General features: G+C 41.7%; 1 protein-coding gene across 1 annotated transcript; it reads left to right on the top strand.

Moving 5' to 3' along the window:
• Positions 1-16,308: 16,308 nt before the first annotated feature.
• On the top strand, positions 16,309-20,055 carry LOC125507118. Its single transcript, XM_048671807.1, has 5 exons — positions 16,309-16,480; positions 16,922-17,053; positions 17,589-18,452; positions 19,712-19,782; positions 19,877-20,055. The coding sequence occupies exons 1-5, from the start codon at positions 16,309-16,311 to the stop codon at positions 19,931-19,933; spliced, it is 1,296 nt and encodes a 431-aa protein (XP_048527764.1). The 3' UTR covers positions 19,934-20,055.
• The last annotated feature ends 5,304 nt before the right edge of the window (positions 20,056-25,359 follow it).

The raw sequence follows: 25,359 nt of genomic DNA on the forward strand, positions 1-25,359 counted from the left end.
CAAAATTCAAAAAGTTCCAAGTTTTTGCACCGCGTGAACAGTAAATTAAAAAAAAATCACCTTTTCAGCATGTTTGGATACCTGAGTAAATTTGAGATGTTCGTAAATTCGAAAAAAAATTCAAATTTTTCAGCATGGTGAACGGTAATTCGGGAAAAAAATCAGCACGCGCTCAAACATCATCCATGCAAAAAAAGGGTTTAAAAAATCGATTTTACTGTTCGCCAAGCTGAAATTTTGAAAAAAAAAATCAAATTTACGGACATCTCGAATTTACTCAGGTGTCCAAACATGCTGAAAAGGTGATTTTTTTTTTAATTTACTGTTCACGCGGTGAAAAAAACTTGGAACATTTTTGAATTTTTTTCAAAAAAAATTATGGTTTTTAAAATTTTATTTTTACTGTTCACTCAGTCAAAACCGGTCAAACTGGGTCAAAACCGGTCAACAGGGAGGGGAGGGTTGAATTATGGCCAGTTTTGTGAGTTGGGGGGTGTATATTAGACGGTATTGGAGTTGGGGGGTGTATATTAGACTAGGGCTAGAGTTGGATGGTGTAATATGCACTTCTCTCTTTTCAAAGCCATGAATTGTTTCTGAAATTCGCATACTTATTTCAAATCCACATGCTTTTCAAAGTCCATTTTTTTTCAAACCCGTGTTGCTTTTATAATCCATGAACTTTGTAATGAAATTCACGTACTTGTTTCAAGTTGAAATAATTTTTGAAATCCACATATTTTGCGCAAAAGAAGTCCATATCCACATACTTTTTTCAAGTTCGCATAAAATTTTCAAATTCATGAACTCTTTCAGAAAAATGTACTCGAATATGAAAGGTGCATCAATTTTAAAAAATCAAAACTTAAAAAAACTAAGTGAACTTTAAAAAACATATGCATTTTTGAAAAAAATACATGAACTTGGAAAAAAAGTACGCCGATTTAAAAAAAGTACACAAAATTTAAAAAGGTTCACGTATTTGAAAAAGTAACCGAATTTGAAAACAGTACGTGGACTTGGAAAAGGTAGGCAAATTTGAGTCGGAACGGTTAAAACTATTTTTTTTGAAACAAGGAACGGTTAAAACTAGGGTGGGACACCACCAAAACCGGTCAAAACCGTAACCAGGGATGAATCTTGTCCGGTTTGAGAAGTTAAGGGTGCAAGTTGTTCGGTTTTGGAGTTGAGAGACCAAATCTAGACTCCGCCAAAAATTGAAGGATGAAAAGTATACTTTTCTCATATATATATATATATATATATATATATATATATATATATATATATATATATATAAGCTAACTTCAAACACTGTACCAAAATGTTTAATTTGAGATACGAGTGTAAATTATCCTTGCCGTCAGCGTTAACACCACAGAAAATGCAGAGAAAACATCCTAGTATATCGTTCTGATCTATATCTAACAGATAATTTCAAACAGTATTCCAAAATGCATAATTTGAGATAAGAGTGTAAACTACCCTGGCCGTCAGTGTCAACCCTGGAGAAAGTGTTGATATAATATCCTGTGATATCATTCGAATCACGTGCGACTTCAACGAAGAATAGACTGGTGCTGCCCGCATCATTGGCAGCTTCTTTGGTCTTCACAGTGATATTGAGATGATAGTACCATTCGACACCTTCGCAAATTGATTGCCAATGAACAATTTCTTCGAGTTCATCCACACGATCTTAGAATGAGCATTGATTGGATCATTAATGTTGCATGCACAAAGCAGTAACAATAAAATACAACACAAGCCCTGGTAGTGGGACAGAGTGAAGGCGAGCAGAGAATGAACCTCAACGTCATTTCGCTTGTCTAGTAAAGCTTCAACCAGTCTCCGAACTTTGTCACGTTCCCTCTCCGCTACTTTAGCCCTTGTGTAGGGGGTGCCATCTAGAAAGTAAAGACGTTCACGTACAGCACGTTCCTTCTCTGAAAGCATCTTATCAGACCTAATTTCAGATCAGAGCATATGATTAATAGATGTTCGTTCTTCAGAGAAGGTAAACGATTTTCTTTTGAGAGAGATCAGAACATTACATGGCATTGCTATTGGGACAAGCCTAGGAATCAACAGCACTTGCAGCTTCTTCAAGACTCTGCAACGGCTTATCACCTAGAGTAGGATATGTGTAAAAAAACTCCTGAACTATCCATTCTGACATAAACTGGTGTAGGCGGACCGGGATCTCTCCAGGCCAAAACATGGTTTGTGTCATAAGTCTCTGGACCCCTGCAGTGGGTAGGCTCGGTCAATGAGTAGAAGAACGATGACACGCTATGTTAGAAGATATAAACACATGGGATTTCAACCAGATGGAGAAACAGAAAACGAAAGAGCAAAACTTTTTTTTCATACTCATCGGACTCCGAAGCGTCAGACAGATTGGAAGATGACTTTTCCTCACCAGGCAAATCCCTGAAACTGAGAAACAAGCTAGATGAGTGCATAAGAACTTATTTGTATATATCTCAGGCTCTGTTGGAAAAGGCAGTGCCTATGAGGCGCTTAGGCACGCTTAGGCGCTAGGCAATGATCAAACGCCTCGCCTAGGGCATAAATGGAGTTCTAGGCAAGACAAGCAAGGAATTGCCTGCCCAAACAAGAAATCATGCATCATATTGCACTAATATGTCAAACGCGTTATATTTCAATGAGTAGACGGTAATTAATTTATTTATATGCCCTAAAATAATATCAACACCCATATAATAATCACAAATACACTACAAGTAAAACCAATATTACCGTCTAGGCCACGCCTAGGGTGTTCAAGCACCGCCTAGGCACTAGGCGAAGGCCAACCGCCTCGCTTACGCCTACCGCTTTTTCCAACCTTTCTCAGAAGATTGAACATGGTGACACGGCCAAGTTGAACGGCGATTTGCAATCCAAGGAGGCGTAAAGCTAACTGAAATGCACTTGTATATCTACGTTTAGATTATATAAGTAAGAACAGGCGACCAAACGAGAGGTAGGGCATACACAAGTGCAGAGAATCTGCCTCCGACCTGATCCACCGGCTGAGACCTGAAGTGAAACAAGCAAGCCTGATGAGTGGTGTACCAATTTTTAAAACCTTGGAGACGAATAACCAAAGATATATCATGGCGTGATGTGGCCTGAAACCGACGTATTTTCTTTCATGGCGACTAACTTGACCGGCCGGGAGAAAGACGATTCACCGACCGGCATGGAGGAAGAAGGCGAGGTGGCCATGGGACTGAACAGCGGGGAGGAAGACGGTGATTTAGGGCTCGGCGATTTGCTTTCTCGTGGTGGTGGTGGGTGGGGAGGCAACGCCCGCTCTGCGAAACTAATACAAACCTGGCCTAATGAGTCGGCCCGGCTAGGCACGTGCTTGTTGGGAACGTAGTAATTTCAAAAAAAATTCTACGCACATGCAAGATCATGGTGATGCATAGCAACGAGAGGTGAGCGCGTTGTCCACGTACCCTCGTAGACCAAAAGCGAAAGCGTTAGCACAACGCGGTTGATGTAGTCGTACGTCTTCACGATCCGACTGATCAAGTACCGAACGCATGGCACCTCCGAGTTCAGCACACGTTCAGCCCGATGACGTCCCTCGAACTCCGATCCAGCCGAGTGTTAAGGGAGAGTTTCGTCAGCACGACGGCGTGGTGACGATGATGATGTTCTACCGACGTAGGGCTTCGCCTAAGCACCGCTACAGTATTATCGAGATGGATTATGGTGGAGCGGGGCACCGCACACGGCTAAAAGATCAAATCAATTGTTGTGTCTATGGGGTGCCCCCTGCCCCCGTATATAAAGGAGCAAGGGGGGGGTGGCCGACCAGGAGGAGGTGCGTCAGGAGGAGTCCTACGGAGTAGGACTCCCTCCCTTCCTTGTTGGATTAGGAGAAGTGGGAGAGAGGAGGGAGAGAGAAAGGAAAGGGGGGCGCCGCCCCCCTCTCCTTGTCCTATTCGGACAAGAGGGGGAGGGGCGCGCGACCCTGCCCTAGCCGGCTCTCCTCTTCTCCACTAAGGCCCACTATGGCCCATTAAGCCCAGGGGGGAGGGTTCTGGTAACCCCTTCACTCCGATAAAATCTCGATTTCACCCGGAACATTTTCGATATCCAAATATAGGCTTCCAATATATCAATCTTTATGTCTCGACCATTTCGAGACCCTCTCGTCATGTCCGTGATCACATCCGAAACTCCAAACAACCTTCGGTACATCAAAACTCATAAACTCATAATATAACCGTCATCGAAACTTTAAGCGTGCGGACCCTACGGGTTCGAGAACTATGTAGACATGACCGAGACACGTCTCCGGTTAATAACCAACAGCGGAACCTGAATGCTCATATTGGCTCCCACATATTCTACGAAGATTTTTATCGGTCAGACTGCATAACAACATACGTTGTTCCCTTTGTCATCGGTATGTTACTTGCCCGAGATTCGATCGTCGGTATCTCAATACCTAGTTCAATCTCGTTACCGGCAAGTCTCTTTACTCGTTCCGTAATACATCATCCCGCAACTAACTCATTAGTTGCAATGCTTGCAAGGCTTAAGTGATGTGCATTACCGAGTGGGCCCAGAGATACCTCTCCGACAATCGGAGTGACAAACCCTAATACCGAAATACGCCAACCCAATAAATACCTTCGAAGACACCTGTAGAGCACCTTTATAACCACCCAGTTACGTTGTGATGTTTGGTAGCACACAAAGTGTTCCTTCGGTAAACGGGAGTTGCATAATCTCATAGTCATAGGAACATGTATAAGTCATGAAGAAAGCAATAGCAACATACTAAACGATCGAGTGCTAAGCTAACGGAATGTGTCAAGTCAATCACATCATTCTCCTAATGATGTGATCCCGTTAATCAAATGACAACTCATGTCTATGGCTAGGAAACATAACCATCTTTGATCAACGAGCTAGTCAAATAGAAGCATACTAGTGACATTCTGTTTGTCTATGTATTCACACAAGTATTATGTTTCCGGTTAATATAATTCTAGCATAAATAATAAACATTTATCATGATATAAGGAAATAAATAATAACTTTATTATAGCCTCTAGGGCATATTTCCTTCAGTGCTAGCGCCTCCCAAGCCTGGGTTAAACGGGCCAGACACGGCACGGCCCAGACGGCACGCGTGCTAGCCTCCCAGGCCCAAGCACTGCCCCTGGTTAAACGGGCTGGCCTGTAGGCACGTTTGGCACGAGAAGGCACGAACGGCACGTCCGCCCGATTTTTGAAAAAAAAGAATGCACGTCAGGACTGCATGCACGATGCACGCTGTCCATGGTAAGTGGTACCATTGGTAGTTTGGTACTCCCCTGTCACAAAATAAGTGTCTTAAACTTAGTATAATTTTGTATTAAAGTTAGTACAAAGTTGAGACATTTATTTTGGGACAGGGAGAGTACTTCCTCTATAAAGAAATATAAAAGCATTTAGAGCATTACTATTTCTTTATGAAGAGAGTACGTAGCACTATTTTTTTAACATCGAAAGAATTGTAGCACATTTATTAATTATTACATCCAGAAAATAAGAAGAAAAGTCGTATGTCGGGAAAAAATCAAAAAAAGAAAAAGAAGAATAAATATATAAAGTAAAAAAATGTGACAATGTGTCATCATGTTGGATAAATATTAAGCTTTATTAAAGCATGCCTCATTAAAATCTTTTGTCCCTGAGAAGTAAAAGAGTACAATGCCACGCTCTAACTTACAAAAGAAAACGAAAATATAAAAGGATAAGAAAATTACAAAGATGCAACTACACGGCTTGGTGCCCCGCGGCCTCCTCGTCTCTCTTGGCGTGTCCCTGTTTGTGGCGATTTAGGTGGCCGACTCCTCGATACCTCAGGGTCAAATAGATTCTGCATCCTTTGCACTTAGCTTTGCGCAAGTACACACCATCCTCCACAAATATTTCTTCATCGAAGTAGTTTCGGATGTTTAGCATCCATGTTTGAGTGTTGGAAATGAGATGGGTTTGAGTGTGAGAAATAAGAGGTGGTAGGAAGCCCTTTATATAGCCAAAAAAACTTACATTTTTTACACGGGCTAACACATTAGCCACATTTGGCATAAATGAGTCTAGAAAATGCAGGCGAATTAAAATGAGGCAAACTGTCATCATGTGGAAAAAAAAATCTTGAGCTTTATTAGTGACTGCCTCATTAAAACCTTCCATCCCTGGAAGGTAAAAGAGTACAAAGCCACGATCTAGATTACAAAAGAAAATTACAAAAAGAAAAAAATACAAAGACTACAACTACTCTTCGCCTTCGAGTGCAAGATCTTCGAACGTGGCCATCATTTCTTTGTTTTCCGTTGTCTGTTGGCCGCTTCTTCTAGCTAGTTCTCCGTCTTTCAAGGCCATGAGTGTTCTCACCATATCCGGGGTGAGGCTCGTTCTTCTTTCCTCAAGTATTCTTCCAGTTAGGCTGAAAGCAGACTCTGATGATGTCGATGAAATGGGTACTGATAACACATCCCGTGCTAATATGGAAAACACTGGATATGTAACCTTGTGTTCATGCCACCACTAAATTATGTCGAAGTCGTCCTCGTCTGCGAAATTAAAGTCGACTTTGTTGCTGTTGAGGTACTTCGCTAACTCCCCGCCACCTAAAAGCATAGGCGATGGTCCTGATGTGGAAGAGCTCGGGGCAAAGCTGGAAGAACTAAATAACTTGCTCCACACTCCTTTCTTGTTTCCAGTTGGTGTTATTGTGGGTTGTGGGATCCATCCACTCAGGGATACCCACGTCTAAATCACTAGTATTGAAATTGAACCGGCCGGTATCACTGCCCATGGGATCATTCATGTTTGAGTGTGATAAATGAGAGAAAGAGGAGGTTTGAGTTTGAGAAATGCGAGAGGTGGGCAACCCTTTTTATAGCAAAAAACTAACTTTTTGGGACCAAATTTACCCTACAAACACCAGATCCCCGATTGCCTGCCAACCGCGACTTACTGACGAAGATGCTGATCCAGCTCTTCCTCGCCATCCATAGCACCACACCACCATGGCTAAAGAAGAAGCATCGAAAAGCCGCATGACACTGCTCGCCATCGTCAACGCGGTCCAGTTTGGCATGAGGCCAACCCTACAGCTACTGTGTACTTTGTAGCTTGCAAAACGATCTTAGGTGTCTTCCCGTGCGGTTATTTGTCTCTTTCCTCGGACTGTCTTTTCTCCTTCCTCTCAACAAACTTGCAACCCCATGTGTGCTATCATAAAGAGAATCAAGCAATTCCAACCCGTATAACAAGATTAATTTATAGAGAGGGACATACCGTGTAGCGGCTGCATGATGGATCTTCACCGAGTTCTTAGTCACGCCGATTTTGGGTTGCCGACTTGTATTGGCCTCCGTATGTGTCAATGATTTGCGCTGATTCTGAGAGATAATTGCATCTACGATCCTCATACTTGGAGGCGAGGTCTAGCATGGTATTCTTTTTTTGCATCGAATTCAGGACTTTATTCAAAATAACAAGAGTCGATTACAATCTTCCCATAGCCTACTAAGTAGGAAATCTGGGCTATGATCTAGCCAACTATCCGGCCCATCGAGTGTACAAGCATGCTGAGCACATAGATGGGCTGGCACATTGAGATCCCTCCCGACATGTCGAACCGAGAAAGAAATAAAACTAGGTACAATGTCCTCTAATTCTCTTAAGATAGGCGCCGCAATCGTCCTGGAATTGTCGCGCGAGTTCCAGTGATTGACCGACTCAAGGCAATCAACCTCCATTATCACATGTGAAAAACCTCGACGCTGGGCAAAGATTGCGCCCTCCCCTAACGTCATAAGCTCAACTGTGAAAGGATCCGAGACTCTTGGTAATGGCTTGCACCAAGCGCCCAAAAATGCGAGGTGAGAGTGTGCTACTATTCTTGCTCCTCCGTTGAGTGCATCATCAAACACCGAGCCGTCAGTGTTAATGGTTATCCATCCCACCTCCGGTAGTTTCCAAGTCTAACATGGTCCTTATAGTCAGGACATGATCCATTACAGTCCTTATACATGAAAATATGTGGCGTATACGGTCTTGAAACTTGCGAGAGCGGTCCTGGCCGACATCACTACGTATGTATTGCGTATACTGCAGCCTAGGACCCACCTGTCAATGGGGTGAGAAAATAATAATATTTGAAAAATGGCTAGAGTGGGGTTCACTTTGCGACCTCATTTTGATGTGAGAGGAAATTGTACAAACCACCTACTTTTGGTGCTAGTGTTGCCTAAAAAACCTACTTTATATGTTCATTGCACAAAACACCATATATTGGGTTAATTCGTTGCAGCTAGGTCTAATCCATCATTTAGGTGTGTTGACATGATTCCTCACAAGTGTGTTTAGTTTGTAAGTGCACCGGTGGCAAAAAAAATGGCCACATCAGCAGCCAAATAGAATCGTCAATATCTCACAATCCTTTGCTCCAATTGAGCTAAATTTTCCCTAGAATATTAGTGAGTGCATTTATGATTATTGAATTGTTTTTTGCTTTTTAATGTTAAATTTTGAATAAAAAAACATGAACGAGACAACTAAAATTGCAAATATCTCACGAACTGTTGGTCCAAATGAGCTAGTTTTTTCCAAAATAGTATTGGCTATATGTTTGATTTACTGGATTTTTTGCATTTTATTGAAATTGTTTATCCCAATTGAGCCAATCATGGTCACTATTGGATTATCTATCACTTTCAAAATGTAGCTGTTGAACACCTCACTAATATTATTGACCACTAAGCCAGTCTTGCAGTGCGTGTCAAGTGTGTGGCATGCCAATGTTTAGGTGGTATTTTACACGTACATTCCCATGCATCCGTATCTTCTATTTTGAGTTATCCCATGGCAACCTCAAAGTCACACTTATCAAAGGCCTAGGCAAAAACATCTTCTAGTTTCTTAAGGGTCCCAACCTTAAATCCAACCAAAAAATACAAAACAATTTCAGTGAATCACACATGTAGCCAATTCTATTCTAGTAAAAACGCAGCTCATTTTGACCAACAAATTGTGAGATATTTTTAATGTTAGTTGGCTCTTTCAGAGAAAAATCTTCAAATTTTGACATTTAAAAATGGAAAAATATTTCAATAATCATAAATGCACTCACTAATATTCTAGGGAACATTCGGCTCAATTGGAGCAAAGGATTGTGAGCTATTGACAGTTCTATTTGGCTGCTGATGTGGTCGTTTACTTGCCACCGGTGCACTTGCAAACTGGACCTACTTGTAGGAATCATGTCAACACACCTAAATGGTGAATTAGACCTAGCTGCAAAGAATTACCCCAATATATGATGTTTTATGCAACAAACCTGTAAAGTAGTTCTTTTGTGCAACACTAGCACCAAAAGTCGGTGGTTTGTGCAATTTCCTCTTGATGTGTTGTAGTCCCTTCCTGCTAGCCAATTAAACTAACGCTACTATTGGATGTTATTGAGATGCATATTCTTTATATTGTAGCGAAGAGACAAAAAATCATTTATATTTGTGCACATTCTGTCTTTTTTAGGGGACATATTCTGTCATTTTGTTATTACAAATCCGACCACACAGCACTGTGGCTGGCTCAGGTGGGTCTCGACTACCTACACAGGTGGCTAGCAGTACGCGTCCACTTTGGACAATTTCAAATATCCTAAAACCTTAAAAGTGCACGCACACTATACTGTCGAACCGAGTGGCCGGCTCTCCACCGCACGATCGCGTCACGATCGAACCGCACAAGCGCCAGGTGCCGCCTGGTCCGTTTCCTCCCACCGCGCGGTTGTGGGCACTTTGTCCTTATCCGAGCCAGCATGGGACCCACATGTAAGTGGCTAGAGGGAGATCGTGGGCGGCGGTTTCGAAACGCGAGCCGTTCTCTCCCCCATTTCCTCCGCTGGGCATGACACTCTCCTCCCTTTCCGCTCTCGCTCTGGCCCGCAACTGGGGCGGAATCGCGCTGCGGCTCTCAAATCTCCGGTGGATTCGTTGCTGGACCGTGAGGGGGACTCGCCGCTGGCCGTCTCCGGCGTTGCAGGTACCTACTACTGCCCTCCATTACCCTGTCTCATCGCCGGGGGGTTCTAGGTCGTGTCGAGGTCGTTGTTGGCAGAAATGGCGGGCTGGGATTCCTAGGGTTCCTATGGCATCAACTGCCTCATATGGTCGATTTGGTGTAGACGTGTTGTGTGTGCTTCCGTTCGACTCTCCTGTCCTTGGATTTGTGCGGCAGGAAGGACAGTGGTGGTGGGGATTCATGGCGGGAGGGTGCGTTGGTGTTGGTGGGTGTGGTTGTTCGGTTTTGCGGTCGACGCAGACGTCCGCGCGGCCTTCTGTTGTCCTTCCTCTCTCTCTCCCGTTGCCGGGGGTGAGGCCGTGTCCAGGTTGACGGTGGCGGTTATGGCGGGCTGCATAGGGTCCCTTGCTATGTTTCCTTCGATTGGACCTTCGTATGCTTCATTTTTGTGCAAATTAGGAGCATTTGTAGACAAATTTTGAGACAATATAGCCAATCTCGCCAGCCTTTGTGGTGGATCTCCTGGTTAATGTGTCTTCCCCATGTTGTGTGCAACTAGGGACCATTACCTATTCAAATTAGTACCTATCTTTGCCAATATACTTCTATCCAATATACTGTATCCAAGCTGCCAGCCTTCGTGATGGATCTGGTGGTTTGTGTGTTTTCCCCCTGTTGTGTGCAACTAGGCACCCTTGTTTGTGCAATTTAGCACCAATGCTTGCTAGTTTTCCAATATGGTCTACCCATTCTGTCAGTCTTGTTGTGTATGTGGTTGTTTATGTGTGTTTCCTCTGTTGTGTGCAACTAGGGACCATTATTTGTGCAAATTAGTCCCAATGCTTGCCAATTTTCCAACACGGTCTACCCAATCTCTCAGTCTTGTTGTGTATGTGGTTGTTCATGTGTGTTTCCCCTGCTGTGTGCAACTAGGGACATTTATTTGTGCAAATTAGTTCCAATGCTTGCCAATTTTCCAACATGGTCTACCCAATCTCCCAGTCTTGTTGTGGATGTGGTTGTTCATGTGTTTTCCCCTGTTGTGTGCAACTAGGGACCATTATTTGTGCAAATTAGTTCCAATGCTTGCCAATTTTCCGTCATGCTCTACCCAATCTCTCAGTCTTGTTGTGGATGTGGTTGTTGATGTGTTTTCCCCTGTTGTGTGCAACTAGGGACAATTATTTGTGCAAATTAGTTCCAATGCTTGCCAATTTTCCAACATAGTATATTATTTGTTGCACAAGTTCTGTTTGTCCTAGTTGCACAAGTTATCATAATGAGCTTGTTTCCTTTAGTTAACTATTTTCTGCCTAGTTATTACTTGCCACAGTTAAACTTAGTTGGCTTATGTGCTGTCCAGTTTGCACAAGGTTGACTGCCCAGTTGGATGCATCATTGTAGTAGTTGGTTGTCCACATGTTTTATAGTTTTTTGCAATATGCTTATGTGTAGATGTCTGCAGATCAAAGCAACCTTTTATGATTTCCCTAGTTTGTTTGCGCATATTCTAACTATGTTTTCTTTTCTTGTATTTCCCCCACAGGCTAAAAATGGTTATAATAGGAGGAGATGCGGATGGCAATGAAGAAAATGTATTTTTTTTTCACTTTTTTCTGTGTTTTTTTAGTTGTTTTCAACTTGTGCACGTATGCTAATTTCCTTTTTTCATGTTTTCTTTGGTTGCTTAATCAGTGTTCTGGAAGTCAGTCGCTTCGCCGAAACTCAAAGCGTCCTGCTAATCGCAGCCACGACCTGCGCGGAGTGTTCAGCAGGGATAGGAAGTTGAGGTAAGTGGCATGCTGATGACACAAGCCTCTTTTTTGGTTTTGTTTGGGTCATATAACATTTTTTTGTTTTTTCCCATGCTCATGTTTTTTACTTTTCTTAGGATGCTGATCAGTTTTGTGTTGTAAAGCGGACTAGACATGCAACACTTGGAAAGGGAGCTGAGTCATCTTCTAGGGTAAGTAAATTCTTGAATATAAGTGTTTCTCGCTTTTTAGATGCTGATGAAATTATGCAGCCGTTGGCACCACTATTTTTGTCTTTAGTTGGTCAATAACAATCTTGTAGTTGACATCTCTGGTCATCTTGATCTAAATATAGTTGACATTAGTTGGCATTAGTTGGCATCTTGTAGTTGACAAGTTGGCATCTTATAGTTTACATCACTGGTCAATTTTTTGTGCAGGCAGCAGTTGCTGGAGGAGCTGTCGCATCTTCCACAGCAGATGCTGAGGTATGTGGGTTTTTTGTGTGTGTTTATGAGCCATTGTTCCTTGCAAACCTTTTTTTAGTTGCTGTTATCTTGTTGCAATATCATTTCTTATCGTTGCACATCCCCTAGAACTTTTTGTAGTTGTCAGGTCTAGTATATTTTCTTAGTTTTTTTGCAGGTTGCACACTGGTAGTCTTCAGTTGTCATCATGAGCTTTATTAGTTGCACAAAAACATCATATTAGTTGGCATGATCCATTTTATGTTTATATAGTTTTTGTAATACTGATCCAAATGATGATTGCTAGTTTTTTTTCATTCCTGTTTTTTTCTTGTGTTTAATGTTTCCTTAATGTTTTTATTTTCTCATCAACAGGCCAACAGTGAAGGAGTTGAGGTGGCTGCAGGGGAAGATGTGGAGCGACCATCACAAGCGGGCAGGATAAGGGCATCACCAGCGCGGTTTGCAAATTTCAACAGCTCTCTATCCCCACCGCAGAAGTCTGAGCTAGTTTCGAGGTTGTTCGGGGGCCTCTTGAACTTATCAGAGACACTTCCAGCGGACCTCACTAAATTCCGGGTGCAGTCCTACCAGTCAGAGGGCTCTGAAATGGTTTTCCCAGGCAGGAGAAGGATCTGTGTCGATGCTGACAGTGTTCACAGGGTATTTGATCTTCCAAACAGGGGTCAAAAAGTCAGATATGTAGTAGACAAGGATGCAACTAGGAGATTCAAAGAGGCTATCAACATAACTGGAAATTCTCATCCCCAGATCACTACATGGTGCAAGATGATTCAGGATATGGCTGGAAGAACGGATGACACATTTTTTAGGGCCTCGCTTGCGGTTGCCTTCATCACTTTTCTAGCACCAACCATGGCCCTGAATCTCAGCCCAAAGTGCTACGGACTTGTGCTAGATCATGAAATGCTCAAGAACACAAACATCTGCCTCTTTGTAGAAGAACACATAAATGAAGCTTTCCGGAACATGGACCAGGAGAAGCAAACCGTCTGTTGCTGCTTGTATCACTTGATGGTTAGTGAAAACGAGCACTTCCATGTGTTCTTCTTCTTTTTGTGCAGTTAAAGTTTGCTGAAATACTCCTCATAATAATTGAACTTGGTTTTTCCCTTGTGGGGTCTGGTGCAGATACTATACCTTGATGCGCTCGTTCATGATATCCCAGTAAGCAACTGCGCGATATGAGAAAATGCATGTGATAGTATTCTAATTGCCATGGTGATCAAGAAGGACACGATCTCTCCTGGTGTGTTCGGCAAATTACAAGTGAGTTCTCTTTGTTTTTTTCCAACAGTGTCTTCTTTTCATGTTCTATTTCATGTCTGCTCACTTTTCGGAAGTTGCACAAAAACTGTGATCAGTTGGCACAACAATGCATGTAGTTGCACAACTTGTAGCTTTAAGTTTGGCATATGCAGACATGTTCATTTTTAATTGGCACACCATCTGTTTTAAGTTGCACAGTTTTACTTATCTTGTTGCACATATGTGTGACATCAATTGGCAGAAACTTTTTTTAGGTGCCATCTGGGTTGCACAGTTTTATTGTCTTTGTTTAGTTGCATATATGTAGAATCGAATTGTCTAAACAATATCTTGTTGTAGTTGCACATGTTATAATGTTTGGTTTCGTTCAACACACACATCTGTTTTGATAACCCTGTTGTTTTTTTCTCCTTTTTTACATCAGCTTAAAGAGGAGTATAGGGGCACGGAGCAGACACCACTATTTGGTGGTATTTTGCAAGCTGAAGCATTCGTGGCATCCAAGTTACCAATAACCTACAATCTGCAGGTTAGTCTTTTGCATACAGAAGTTTGTATCAGTTACCAACATTTTCTTTTGGCTGGTATATATGTTCAGTTGCACATATATGCCTTTTTAGTTGCGAGAATACAGGATTCAGTTGGCTGGGATGTATGTTGAGTTGCACATATATGCTTTTTTAGTTGCACATATTCTTTGGACAGTCAGTGTGTTCGTTTGCAACCAATGACATCAACTTGGCAGAATGCATGTTTAGTTTTGGCCACAATGCATGTGTAGTTGGCTAGAATCATGTTTTTAGTTGGCCAGAAAATGTGTATTAGTCGGCTTGCTTAATACATCATGGTCAGTTACAGACATTTTCCTTTAAAAAATGTTTTCTAATTGAATCAGTACTGAATCTTTTTTGTGCTGATGCAGAAAAAGGCAAAGATTGCCAAAGTGGTTAATGACCTGTGCAAGGCTGTAACTGAACAGGTTGGCACCTTCATTGAAGCAGTTGCCAAGATCGATGACGAGGAGCCGAATATTGATCCCTACGTACAGCAGCCATCAATGGGAACTGGGATGTCACGCCGTGCTCCAAAAAGAAAGAGACGGGTTTCAACTATACAAGAAGAAGAAGAGTTTGTTGAGGAGGAGTCAGAAGAAGATGAGGAAATGGAAGCAGTGCTAGATGTTGACGATGATGAGGACACAGATGCGGATGAATCATAGGAGGAGGACAAAGAGGAGGATGACAAAGAAGAAGATGCAGAAGAGGAGGAGGAGGAAGAAGAGGAGGATAAAGAAGAAGAGGAAAAAGGAGAGGAGGAGGACAAGGAAGAAGATAGTGAGGCAGAGGAGGAGGAAGAAGAAGATGAGGCCAAAGAGGGGGACGGAGACAAAGGTGCACCAGTTGATGGCAGTGAGGGGGAAGAAGAAGATGAGGAAGAAGACGAGGATGTTGATGGTGATGATCAAGGGACATCCAATGGAGGCAGTGACAACACCGATGATGATGATGATGACAACGCCCCTGGTTCTGGTGGTACAGGTGGCAACACATCCAGGAGGACTAGCAGCTCCGCCAACCCTGCTAGCAGCAGTAATTCATTGAGCAGCAGGAGCACACTTCAGATGTTGATTGACAAAACTTGCTGGAAAGACAAGGATTTGTGGAAGTCAAAGAAAAACAACGAAGCAGAGTCTCAGGGCAGGGGACCATAGCTCAATCTCAAGGTGTCCTGTCCTGTAATCATTCCAGCCTTCCTTGGCAAGGATGTGGTTCTGAATTTTTTCATAGTGCTTGACGAAGTTCAAAATTGAGTTGTGTGGGTTCATATATCTTTTTAGGACGGCGTTGAACCCCTCACTACGCTGTGTAAGCCGTAGAAAGGGGAAGAACCTGTGTTTGAAGTAGCATGGCACCCAAGTTGACCTGTATTCCTACAACTTCTCAAAGTGTGTGTTTGTCATAGCCTCGTACTTCATTATTAACCCAGCCCAATTATGCTCAAACTCGTCTATAGTGAAGCTGAAGTCAACACAGTAGTTGAAATCATCAGAGCGCCTTGGATTCCGGCACAACAGCCAACCAACTTTTTTCTAAGACTTTTTCATGATGTGTCATCGACAACAGCGATGCACGGTGGTTGGAAAGATGCTCTGTATTGACTGCCTCATTGCACCATCCTGATCGGTGATGAAGTTGTCAGGAGGTTTGCCATCCATAGCCTCTAGGAATGCTCCGAAGACCCAATCAAAGCTCGATGCCAACTCCTGCCTCACAAACGTGCAACCCAGCATGAAAGATTGGCCATGTCAGTTTATTTCGATGAAGGGCGCGAATGACATATTGTACATGTTGGTCATGTAGGTGGTGTCAAACGCAAAGTTTTGGATTTCGTCCGAGAAAACCGAAATTCCAGCGATTTTCGTCCATCTCGTTAAGGCCCGGTAATAGGGTGTACCGACCCAAAAATTTTGGCCACTTTTAAACTCACAGCCCAACCCATGGTCTACTACAGCCCACACAAACCCCCCTGTGGTATAAAAGCACAAATTCATCTCCTCCTAACCCTAAAATTCACTTTTCCCGTCTCCATCCGACTGAGCGGCGGCTGTGGGCAACGGAACCCTAGCGAGTGAGGCGGGGGCGCGGTGCATCGCCACCTCCTCCCATCCACCTCGTCTCCCTCCCTCCCAATATCCTCCCTCGTCTCCCTCCCTCCCAATCTCCTCCCTCCCAGTCTCTTTCCCATCCATGGACGATGGTGGCAGTGCCATGGAGCATGGCCGCACAACTTCGATGCCGGGGCAGGTGGGCTCGGGCGTTGAACGGCTCCATGGGAGCAGCAGCATGCGGCGCATCCAGTCGGGCTTGGGCAGTGCCCCGGCGCCGGACGCACGCGCTGGTTTCCGGCAAGCTGGACATGGTACTGACGTACTGTAACGATGTTCCTCTAATCTTGTACATGCACCTATTTAGCATTTTTGTATGCTGGCTCATCTTGCAAGATCTGTAGCTAGCTTTTCATTTGTGAAGATCTGTATCTAGGTTCAGCATGCACACTTGCTTGATACAGGAGCACAATTGTGCATGATAGCTCAACTTGCCATGATCTGAAGTTAGCTGTACGTGCATGCTTATTTAGCAAGTGTTGATGATAGCACACGTAGGAAAGTGTGGATGATAGCACACCTAGGAAGGATCTTTTACTAGCTTGTTCAGTAGCATTGTTTCTAATATCTTGTACTACAAGATTGCTTCATATCTTCTCAACTTTGGTTGCATGCCATTGTTAAAATAGATGGCCATTTTTTGCAAATAGAGTTGATCTTTATCGCATGCTTGCTTCTCATGCTTGAATTTATAGGTGATGGAAGTGCACCCTATGTTAATAGGGTGAGCATCGATGAAGCTAGAAGGAGGGAAAATGTCAACCCCGACAACGAAGATAACATTCTGATGGGGAATGGTTCAGCTCCAAGAGAGACAACTTGGAAAGGTCAATACCATGATCTGCATTTTCTTAATTTGCTTAACTTTTTGTATGGATATTGTGATACTTTTAGAGAGGAAACATTTAAATAAAAATGTATTAATTATGTTTAAAGTTAAAATTGTTCTAATTTTGTTCGTTAGCTTTTACTTGATTTTGTTATGCATTAAGAGTACAAAATGTGGCAATTCCCTTTTTTCTGCCTTATTATCTTTTTACTTGATGTTATTATGCATTTAAAGTTGGAATGTTGTTTATTCTGTTGTAAAAATCATGCTAATCCTTATTACTGTCCTGGTTCGTTCTTTTTATTCCTTGCTCAATTTTTAGTCATAGTATGATGCATTTAGAGTTGAAATGTTGTTTATTCTGTTGTAAACATTATGCTAATTCTTATTACTGTCCTGGTTCATTCTTTTTTATTCCTTACTTACTTTTTATTTTGTATTATGATGTAGTTAGAGTTGAAATGTTGTTTAGTGTGTTGTAGCTATATATTATGATGCATTGCTAACATGGTGCTTGAAATTTTGATATGTAGGGCTTGTAAGCAATGACATCTATTATATTTGGAACCATGGCCCCAAGTTTGGTGGGGGATTTGATTGTCGGTACTGCCCTCTAATCACTAGAGGGGGAGGTGCAACCCGCTTTAGGGAGCACCTTGGAGGTATACCAGGTGATGTGAGGGAGTGTCCTAATGTTCCAAGAAATATTCGTGCTGCAATGAGGGAATCCCGGGATGACTCAATGCGGAGGAAGAGGGAAAAGAAAAATCGCAGATTTCGTTTGGAAAGGGATATCATGGAAGGGTTGTACCATGGAGAAGGGGTGATAAATATTGAAGATGACGAGGAAGAGATTCAGGCCGCACTTCAGGAGACACTAAGAGACAAGAATGTCTCTCACGCAGTTGAGAGGAGGCGTGGGAGTGGCAGTGGTGTTCGTGTGTCTCTTGGGAAACAGAGTATCACAACATACTTTGACAAGGAATTGTCAAGCAACAAAGTATCAACGCAGCCAAAGATCAACACTGCTTTGAATGTTGAGTCAAAAGATGTACTTGGCCAAGCTTGGGAAAAGTTTTTTCATGCTAATGACATTGCTGGTCTGAAAGCAAATTGTCCCTATTTTCGTGCGGCTGTCAAGATAACTCAAAACCTTGGCCCAGCTCCTGTTCCAACTGCCAAGGAGATTGATGGGATATATTTGGACAAGAATTATGAAGAAGCTGAGCAGTGGTTGAACATGTTCAAGCAAGACTGGAGGAACTATGGTGTAACTGTGATGTGTGACTCATGGACAGGGCCTACTGGTATGAGTCTCATCAATTTCATGGTGTATTGCAATGCACGGATGTTCTTTCATAAATCCATTGATGCTTCTGGTCAAACTCAGACTGCAGGTTAGTTTTCTAATGATTGAAACTATATTTACGCATGTTCATTCATTGTTAATTCTGACTAGCCATGCCTTGTTAGTTTTCTACATGATGGTATGATGCATTTATTGCGCATTTAGAGTTGAAAATCTGTTATGTTTGTCTATTCGTGGTTGAAAATCTGTTATGTTTGTTTATTCATGGTTAAATGTGTCTATTATGCCTTTTCTAATCTTTTTACATGATGTTATGATGCATTTAGAGTAAAAAAGTGTTATTTCTGTTTATTCATGCTTATTTCTGTTATTACTCGCTTCATTTTTGTTTCAAACAAAAATTTACTTGCAATTAATTGGCAGAGTTTATCTATAGAGAGATCAGAAAGGTCGTTGTGGAAGAGATAGGTTTTGAGAATGTTTTTCAAATCGTAACTGATAATGGGTCAAATTACAAGAAAGCATGTAAAACTCTGGTAGAACAACCAGAGTTTAGTCATATTGTTTGGTAGCCATGTGCTGCCCACACTGTTAACCTCATGCTTAAGGATGTTACTAAGTTTTGTGAGATTGACGTGATAGTTAAAAGTGCTAAGCAGATCTGTAGATTTTTCTATAATCACAATAACCTACATGATAGCATGAAAAAGAACATTGGTGGTGAACTCATAAAACCGAATGCGACCCAGTTCGGAACGATGTTCATGTTCTTGGAAGAGAGTTTCCATTGTAAGAAAGATGAGTTTAGGAAATGGATGGTGTCCGATGATTGGAAGGGAAGTACTTGGAACGGTGCTGCTGATTATGTGTTCGCTGAAGAGCTGCTATCTAGTAATATGTGGTGGGCAGCTTTAGAGTGGGTTCTTGCTATGCTAGAGCCACTCTACAAAGCCCTTAGATATGATGATACACAAAAGAGATGCACCCTATCTGGATTGAAGAAGAGTATGATGACAGCCATACAAAAGTTGGAAAGTCATCTTGGTGGTGGATCACAAATGTTTCATAGAGTCATGAGCAAGGTGTCCAAGAGGATCGATGCTATGCAAGAAGGCACACTATTGGTTGCAGGTAGTTACAAAACTAACTAAATTTGTATTATGACGCTCTCTTTTTATGGTTTTAACTTCTTTTGTTCTCCCTTTTCCTTGCAGCTGCTGTCCTTGATCCTTAGACACATTATCAGATCAACATGTGCAAGATGATGGACTATGCTCTTGCACTAACAAATGCCATTGAGAAGATTGCAGACCCTGAGACCGCTATTTTGGCTATTGATGAAGTCAGCACTTACAGGGAATGTCGTGGGAGGTTTGGCTCAAGGTTGGCACGTTCCTCTACAGAGAAAATGTCACCAAGTAAGTTCCAATTACCCCACTTGTAATATTCTCTATTACCCCAGTTTTGCAACTCAGTTCATCTCACTATGTTAATTTTGTTTTAACTTGGCAGCTGAGTGGTGGTTCCAATTTGGAGGGGAAGTTCCTAATCTGCAGAAGTGTGCCTTGAGGATTGTATCACAATGCGTTTCGTCAAGTGGCTGTGAGAGGAATTGGAGCGCTTTTGCTTTGGTCCACACGAAGCAAAGAAACCGTCTTCTATATGGCAAGCTGCACAAGCTTGTATCTGTGCGCTACAACTTGAAGGTATGAAATGTGTTTTGCCCATATGCCATTATTCACCCATATGCCATGATTCACCTGCATACTGTTGTTTCCTAAGCATTGTTTGAAATAAAGGTTGTGGTTTACTAAGTAAATGCTACTATTTATTAAAGACTGTTATTAGGTTGTTATTTGAAGTAAATGTTGATATTTACTTAGCAATGTTTAGAGTAAAGGCTGTTGTCTAATAAGCATTGCTTTATACATAGCGACTTTATCCATTTTATTCTTTGTACTTCGTTGTCATTCACTGATTTTGTTTTCACATTTTGAAGATACGTGCTGAAGAAGAAGAAGACCCGGTGAGAGAGAATGATAAGCAGAAGGAAGTTGATGCATGTGCAATGATCATGGATACAACCATGTTTGATGCAACAAATCCTATGATGGAATGGTTGAATGAGGATGAGGAGCATGCAATCTTGGATGGAGTTGATGCTGCTAGCGCCGTGTTTGAGAAAATACGTTTGCTTAACTCAAGTAGGAAAGTGTCTCGTCTTGCAAGGAAGGATAATGGCAGGAAAAGAAAGAGGGTAGAGGAAGAAGATGATGACTACCATGATAGTGAGGATGATGATGAAGAGAATGCGGAGCTGGACCTGGAAATTAATGATGATGATAGCCATGATGATGGTGCAAGTCAATCTGATGGAGGATATTCGCCAATGCAAGTTGAAAAGGATTTAGCAAGCCAAGTTGGAAACGATGTTGAGGTAACAAGTGATGGTAGTTTGGTGAACCGTAGATCTGAACGGGTTAGGCAAGCTAAGAAGGTCAAGGAGGTCACCAACCTTTACAATTGACAAGTAAGTTCCTTGTGATGACATCAATAATTTCCCATTTATGCACTTTCTTATATTCTGTCATAAACATATGATGTTTGCTTTAGTCCATATGATTTTATATGTTGTTTCAATTGGGGTTGCCATCTATTAATTGTTGTTTCTGCCATCAACTTGATGTTTATATAATTCACAATGCTTTAGTCCATATGATTCTATATGGTGTTTCAATTGGGGCTGCCATCTATGAGTTGTTGCTGCCATCTACTTGTAATGTTTATATAATTCACAATGCTTTAGTCCATCTGAATTTATATGTTGTATTAATTTGGGCTGTCATCTATGAGTTGTTTCTGCCATCTACTTGTAATATTTATATAATTCACATTGTTTCTGCACATATGATTTTATATGTTGTTCCAATTGCGGCTGCCATCATTGAGTTGTTGTTTCTGCCATCTACTTGTAATGTTTATATAATTCACAATGCTTTAATTGCAAGGTTAAGAGGCATGGGAGCAAAAGAGCTTTTGGTTTGATGAAGACTAACGGGTGGATGAATAGGAAGTCCGAAGTGAAGGTCTCTGTTCGACTCAATACTTTTGGTGCAAGACTGAAGAGTTGAAGAACAGGAAGTCTGAATTGAACTTTCTGTTTGTATTTTGGGGTAGGCATAATTGAACTTCGAATGTCGTGTTAAATTCATCGTGGACTGTAATTCTGAACTGTTATGGGTGTTCGTTTCGACTCTTGGTAGAACTATTAAGTCGCATGTTACTCTTAGTATCTAAACTATTAAGTCACATGTTAATCTGGACTATCATGTTGCTTTTCTAATGGTTGCTGCTCTCTGAATTGATCCACTATGCTATTGCCTGAATGGTTGCAAATGGAGTGTTGATGTTCAGTCTGATATGTAGTGATTTGAGGAATAGATTCAGCTGTTTGATTTTTACATGCATATTTTGGTAAAAGTTCTGAATACTCATTTGTTGTTCTGTTGTATTTCAAAAATTTAGGCAAGTTTCGCTCATTTTTCGTTCATTTTTCGTACCAAAATTCAAATTTTGTTTTATGATTTTCGTCCGAATTTTTCCGAAAAAAGCCGAAAAAACCGAATTTCGCCCATTTCGTCCAGGACCGGTAAAAATCAAAAAACGAAAACCGAAATTCTGCTCAAACGATATGCAATCGTGATACACCTCCGCATAAGGTTTTCGAGCTGAGCCATCCACCCAAAATATGTTGACAACTCTGTCCTCTTCATCATATTTTACCTTATAGAAGAAGTCTGGATCTTTTTTTTGTATGTCTTTGAAGTGCGCAATTGTCTCAATCATGTCACCCTCCTTTGTGTCATCTCTATGGAAACTTGTACAGAGATTTGTTATTGCCTTTGGTCCGAAGGGCACCATCATCTCAGATCCATAGAACTCCGCCATTACATGCATGATACGTCCTGCATAATACAAAAAGAAACAATATACATTTTATTAGTCGCACGAATGCACATATCCAGCTGCACAATAATACGATATGTGTTGGCATAGAAGATAGTTGCAGGAAATGGACAACCAGCTGAACCTTTTAAAAAACATTTGCACTTTGCACACAAGACATTATGTAGTTGCACAGTGAAGGTAATCTAGTTGCACATGAACATTATGTAGTTGCACAATGAAGGTAGTATAGTTGCACACTTAAGGCATTTTAGTTGCACACCAATACCATAACAGTTGCACACTGGACTGCCTAGAGGGAAACTTAATTCTGTAAGGGATATAGAAACACACCTGTAGTCAAGTTGCAGTTATACAAGATGTGCAAAAACTCCTTTTCATCAGGAGAGATGCCTTGGTGGGATCTCAAGTATTTGGACAATGAAGGTTTGTTCACCAGCGGATGATTGTGGTCATGAACAATGTGCGTCACCAGCCATCGCCCATCTATCAGCTTCACCATCATTTTTGCCTTACATTGAGTCTGCTTTATTGTCTCGCGTTTACGCTTCTTCTTTTTCTTACTAGTACCAGCCTTCTCTTCAGCAAATATTGGAGGTTCATCTTCCATCTCCTCATCACTGTAAATAGGTTTTGGATCTGGTATAGGGTCCAGGACAGGAGGAGCCTCAGCTCCTCCATCATCAGCTTTGGGCTTCTTGAACTTGTTGCAGCAGAACTGCTGTTTTACCAATACATTTGTGTGGGCTGTCCGCCTAGAGGTGTTCATTTTTACAGAGAAACCCATCCATAGGGCGTAGCTGTTGTAGTGATCCTTAGCAATTTGAAGGGTGTCAAACCTCATGCCAACATAGGGTTCCATCAGCTGAGAACCAGCCTCATCTTCTCCTTCTTCTCCTTGCACAACACCGATAACAGCACCAGCTCCGAGCTCAGTCCTGGTTGGACCAGGAACATTTGCCGCGGTGCCCGTGTCATCAAGAGTATGGCTCTCTGACTCCAAAGACACCACTATAGGGGCACCACGAGTTGATGACTGCCCTGCCATATTGTCATGGCCCATAGGGTTAGGCCCACGACTTGTCTCCGTGTAGTAAACAAAGCGCCCATTTTCTGTCCAATTTCCTTGCGGTATGCTGGGTTGCTGCTCATCCATATCATGAGGAAGCTCATTGAGATCAGGAGGCAACTCATTGAGATCAAGCATTTTTTTCCTTTTTCTGGCTGTTGCCACACATCCACTGCATATAAAAAAGAAGGAAGTGATGTCAAGTTTTAATCATTAAATAGTGTTTCAAACAACCTAAAAACTTAGTAAATAGGCAGTTGCACAACATTTTACGACAATCTTAGTTCCAAAAGCAACATGTCTATAGCAGAATCTTTTATTATAACAGGTATGCATGTTTTTTGTTTTGCCCAGACTTGTTATGTTAGTTGCACAGTTTGTAGTAAATAGTTGGCAAGAACATGACTTTTTTTACTACAGAGTTTTTCTGACTTTTTCCTCTGTTTGTTGCAATGATCCGCATGTTTTCTGTTGGCAAGGAGCTGATTCAGATTTTTCTGCACATAATTTGGACACAATTCGATGCTACACTTTGAGATGGAAAATCCAGGTGAAAGAAGAAAAAAGAATTGGATGACAGACTATAGACATGCTTTTCATCGCCGTTTTTGTTTTTACTTCCAGTATATTTGAACATATTTTTACACTATAGCTTTGCAATAGGTGTGCTACCTGAATATATGTGTGTGACAAGTATATATGCGTGACTACTTTAATATGGTTTATGGCTTCAATAGCCTTGTTTATTTTCACTGTTCCGCAAATTGCTGGAGATGTTGCAATTGATCATTGTGTAGCTTTCACAAAAGTTCCTGTGTTTTAGCTGTCGTACTGCAGATTTTTGTTTTTGGCTAGAATGGATCTTTTCAGTTGGCCAGGATGCATATATCAGTTGGCCATCATGCATGTTTAGTTTTACAGTGAATGTCTTCAGTTGGCTAGGATAGATCTTTCAGTTGGCCAGGATGCATATATCAGTTGGCTAGCATGCATGTTTAGTTTTACAGTCAGTGTGTTCATCTGGCTAGAATAGATGTTTAAATTTCCCAGGATGCATATATCACTTGGCCAGCATGCATGTTCAGTTGCACAGTCAGTGTGTTCAGTTGGCTAGAATAGATGTTTTCTACCTCTTGAGCGCTGCGTTGGTTTTCCCTTGAAGAGGAAAGGGTGATGCAGTAAAGTAGCGTAAGTATTTCCCTCAGTTTTTGAGAACCAATGTATCAATCCAGTAGGAGATCATGCTCGAGTCCCACACACCTACACAAACAAATAAGAACCTCGCAACCAACGCGATAAAGGGGTTGTCAATCCCTTCACGGTCACTTACGAGATTGAGATCTGATAGATATGATAAGATAATATTTTTGGTATTTTTACGATAAAGAGAAATAAAGATGCAAAGTAAAATAAATGTCAACAGAAATAGCTAAGTGTTGGAAGATTAATATGATGGAAGATAGACCTGGGGGCCATAGGTTTCACTAGTGGCTTCTCTCAAGTGCATAAGTATTACGGTGGGTAAACGAATTACTGTCGAGCAATTGATAGAATTGAGCATAGTTATGAGAATATCTAGGTATGATCATGTATATAGGCATCACATCCGCGACAAGTAGACCAAAACAATTCTGCATCTACTACTATTACTCCACACATCGACCGCTATCCAGCATGCATATAGAGTATTAAGTTCATAAGAACAGAGTAATGCTTTAAGTAAGATGACATATGTAGAGGGATAAACTCATGCAATATGATATAAACCCCATCTTTTCATCCTCGATGGCAACAATACAATACGTGTCGGTTCCCTTTCTGTCACTCGGATCGAGCACCGCAAGATTGAACCGAAAGCTAAGCACTTCTCCCATTGCAAGAAAGATCAATCTAGTAGGCCAAACAAACTGATCATTCGAAGAGACTTGCAAAGATAAACCAATCATACATAAAAGAATTC

Source organism: Triticum urartu, chromosome 5 (genome assembly GCF_003073215.2).
Source record: "Triticum urartu cultivar G1812 chromosome 5, Tu2.1, whole genome shotgun sequence".
NCBI lineage: Eukaryota > Viridiplantae > Streptophyta > Magnoliopsida > Poales > Poaceae > Triticum > Triticum urartu.

What these genes read in the sequence shown, in the direction of transcription:
- LOC125507118 (XM_048671807.1), top strand. Translation starts at nt 16,309, where the DNA reads ATGGACGATGGTGGCAGTGCCATGGAGCATGGCCGCACAACTTCGATG. An exon ending in TTTCCGGCAAGCTGGACATG is followed by an intron (nt 16,481 to 16,921) that starts GTACTGACGTAC and finishes TTGAATTTATAG; the next exon opens with GTGATGGAAGTGCACCCTAT. An exon ending in TACAGAGAAAATGTCACCAA is followed by an intron (nt 19,783 to 19,876) that starts GTAAGTTCCAAT and finishes TTAACTTGGCAG; the next exon opens with CTGAGTGGTGGTTCCAATTT.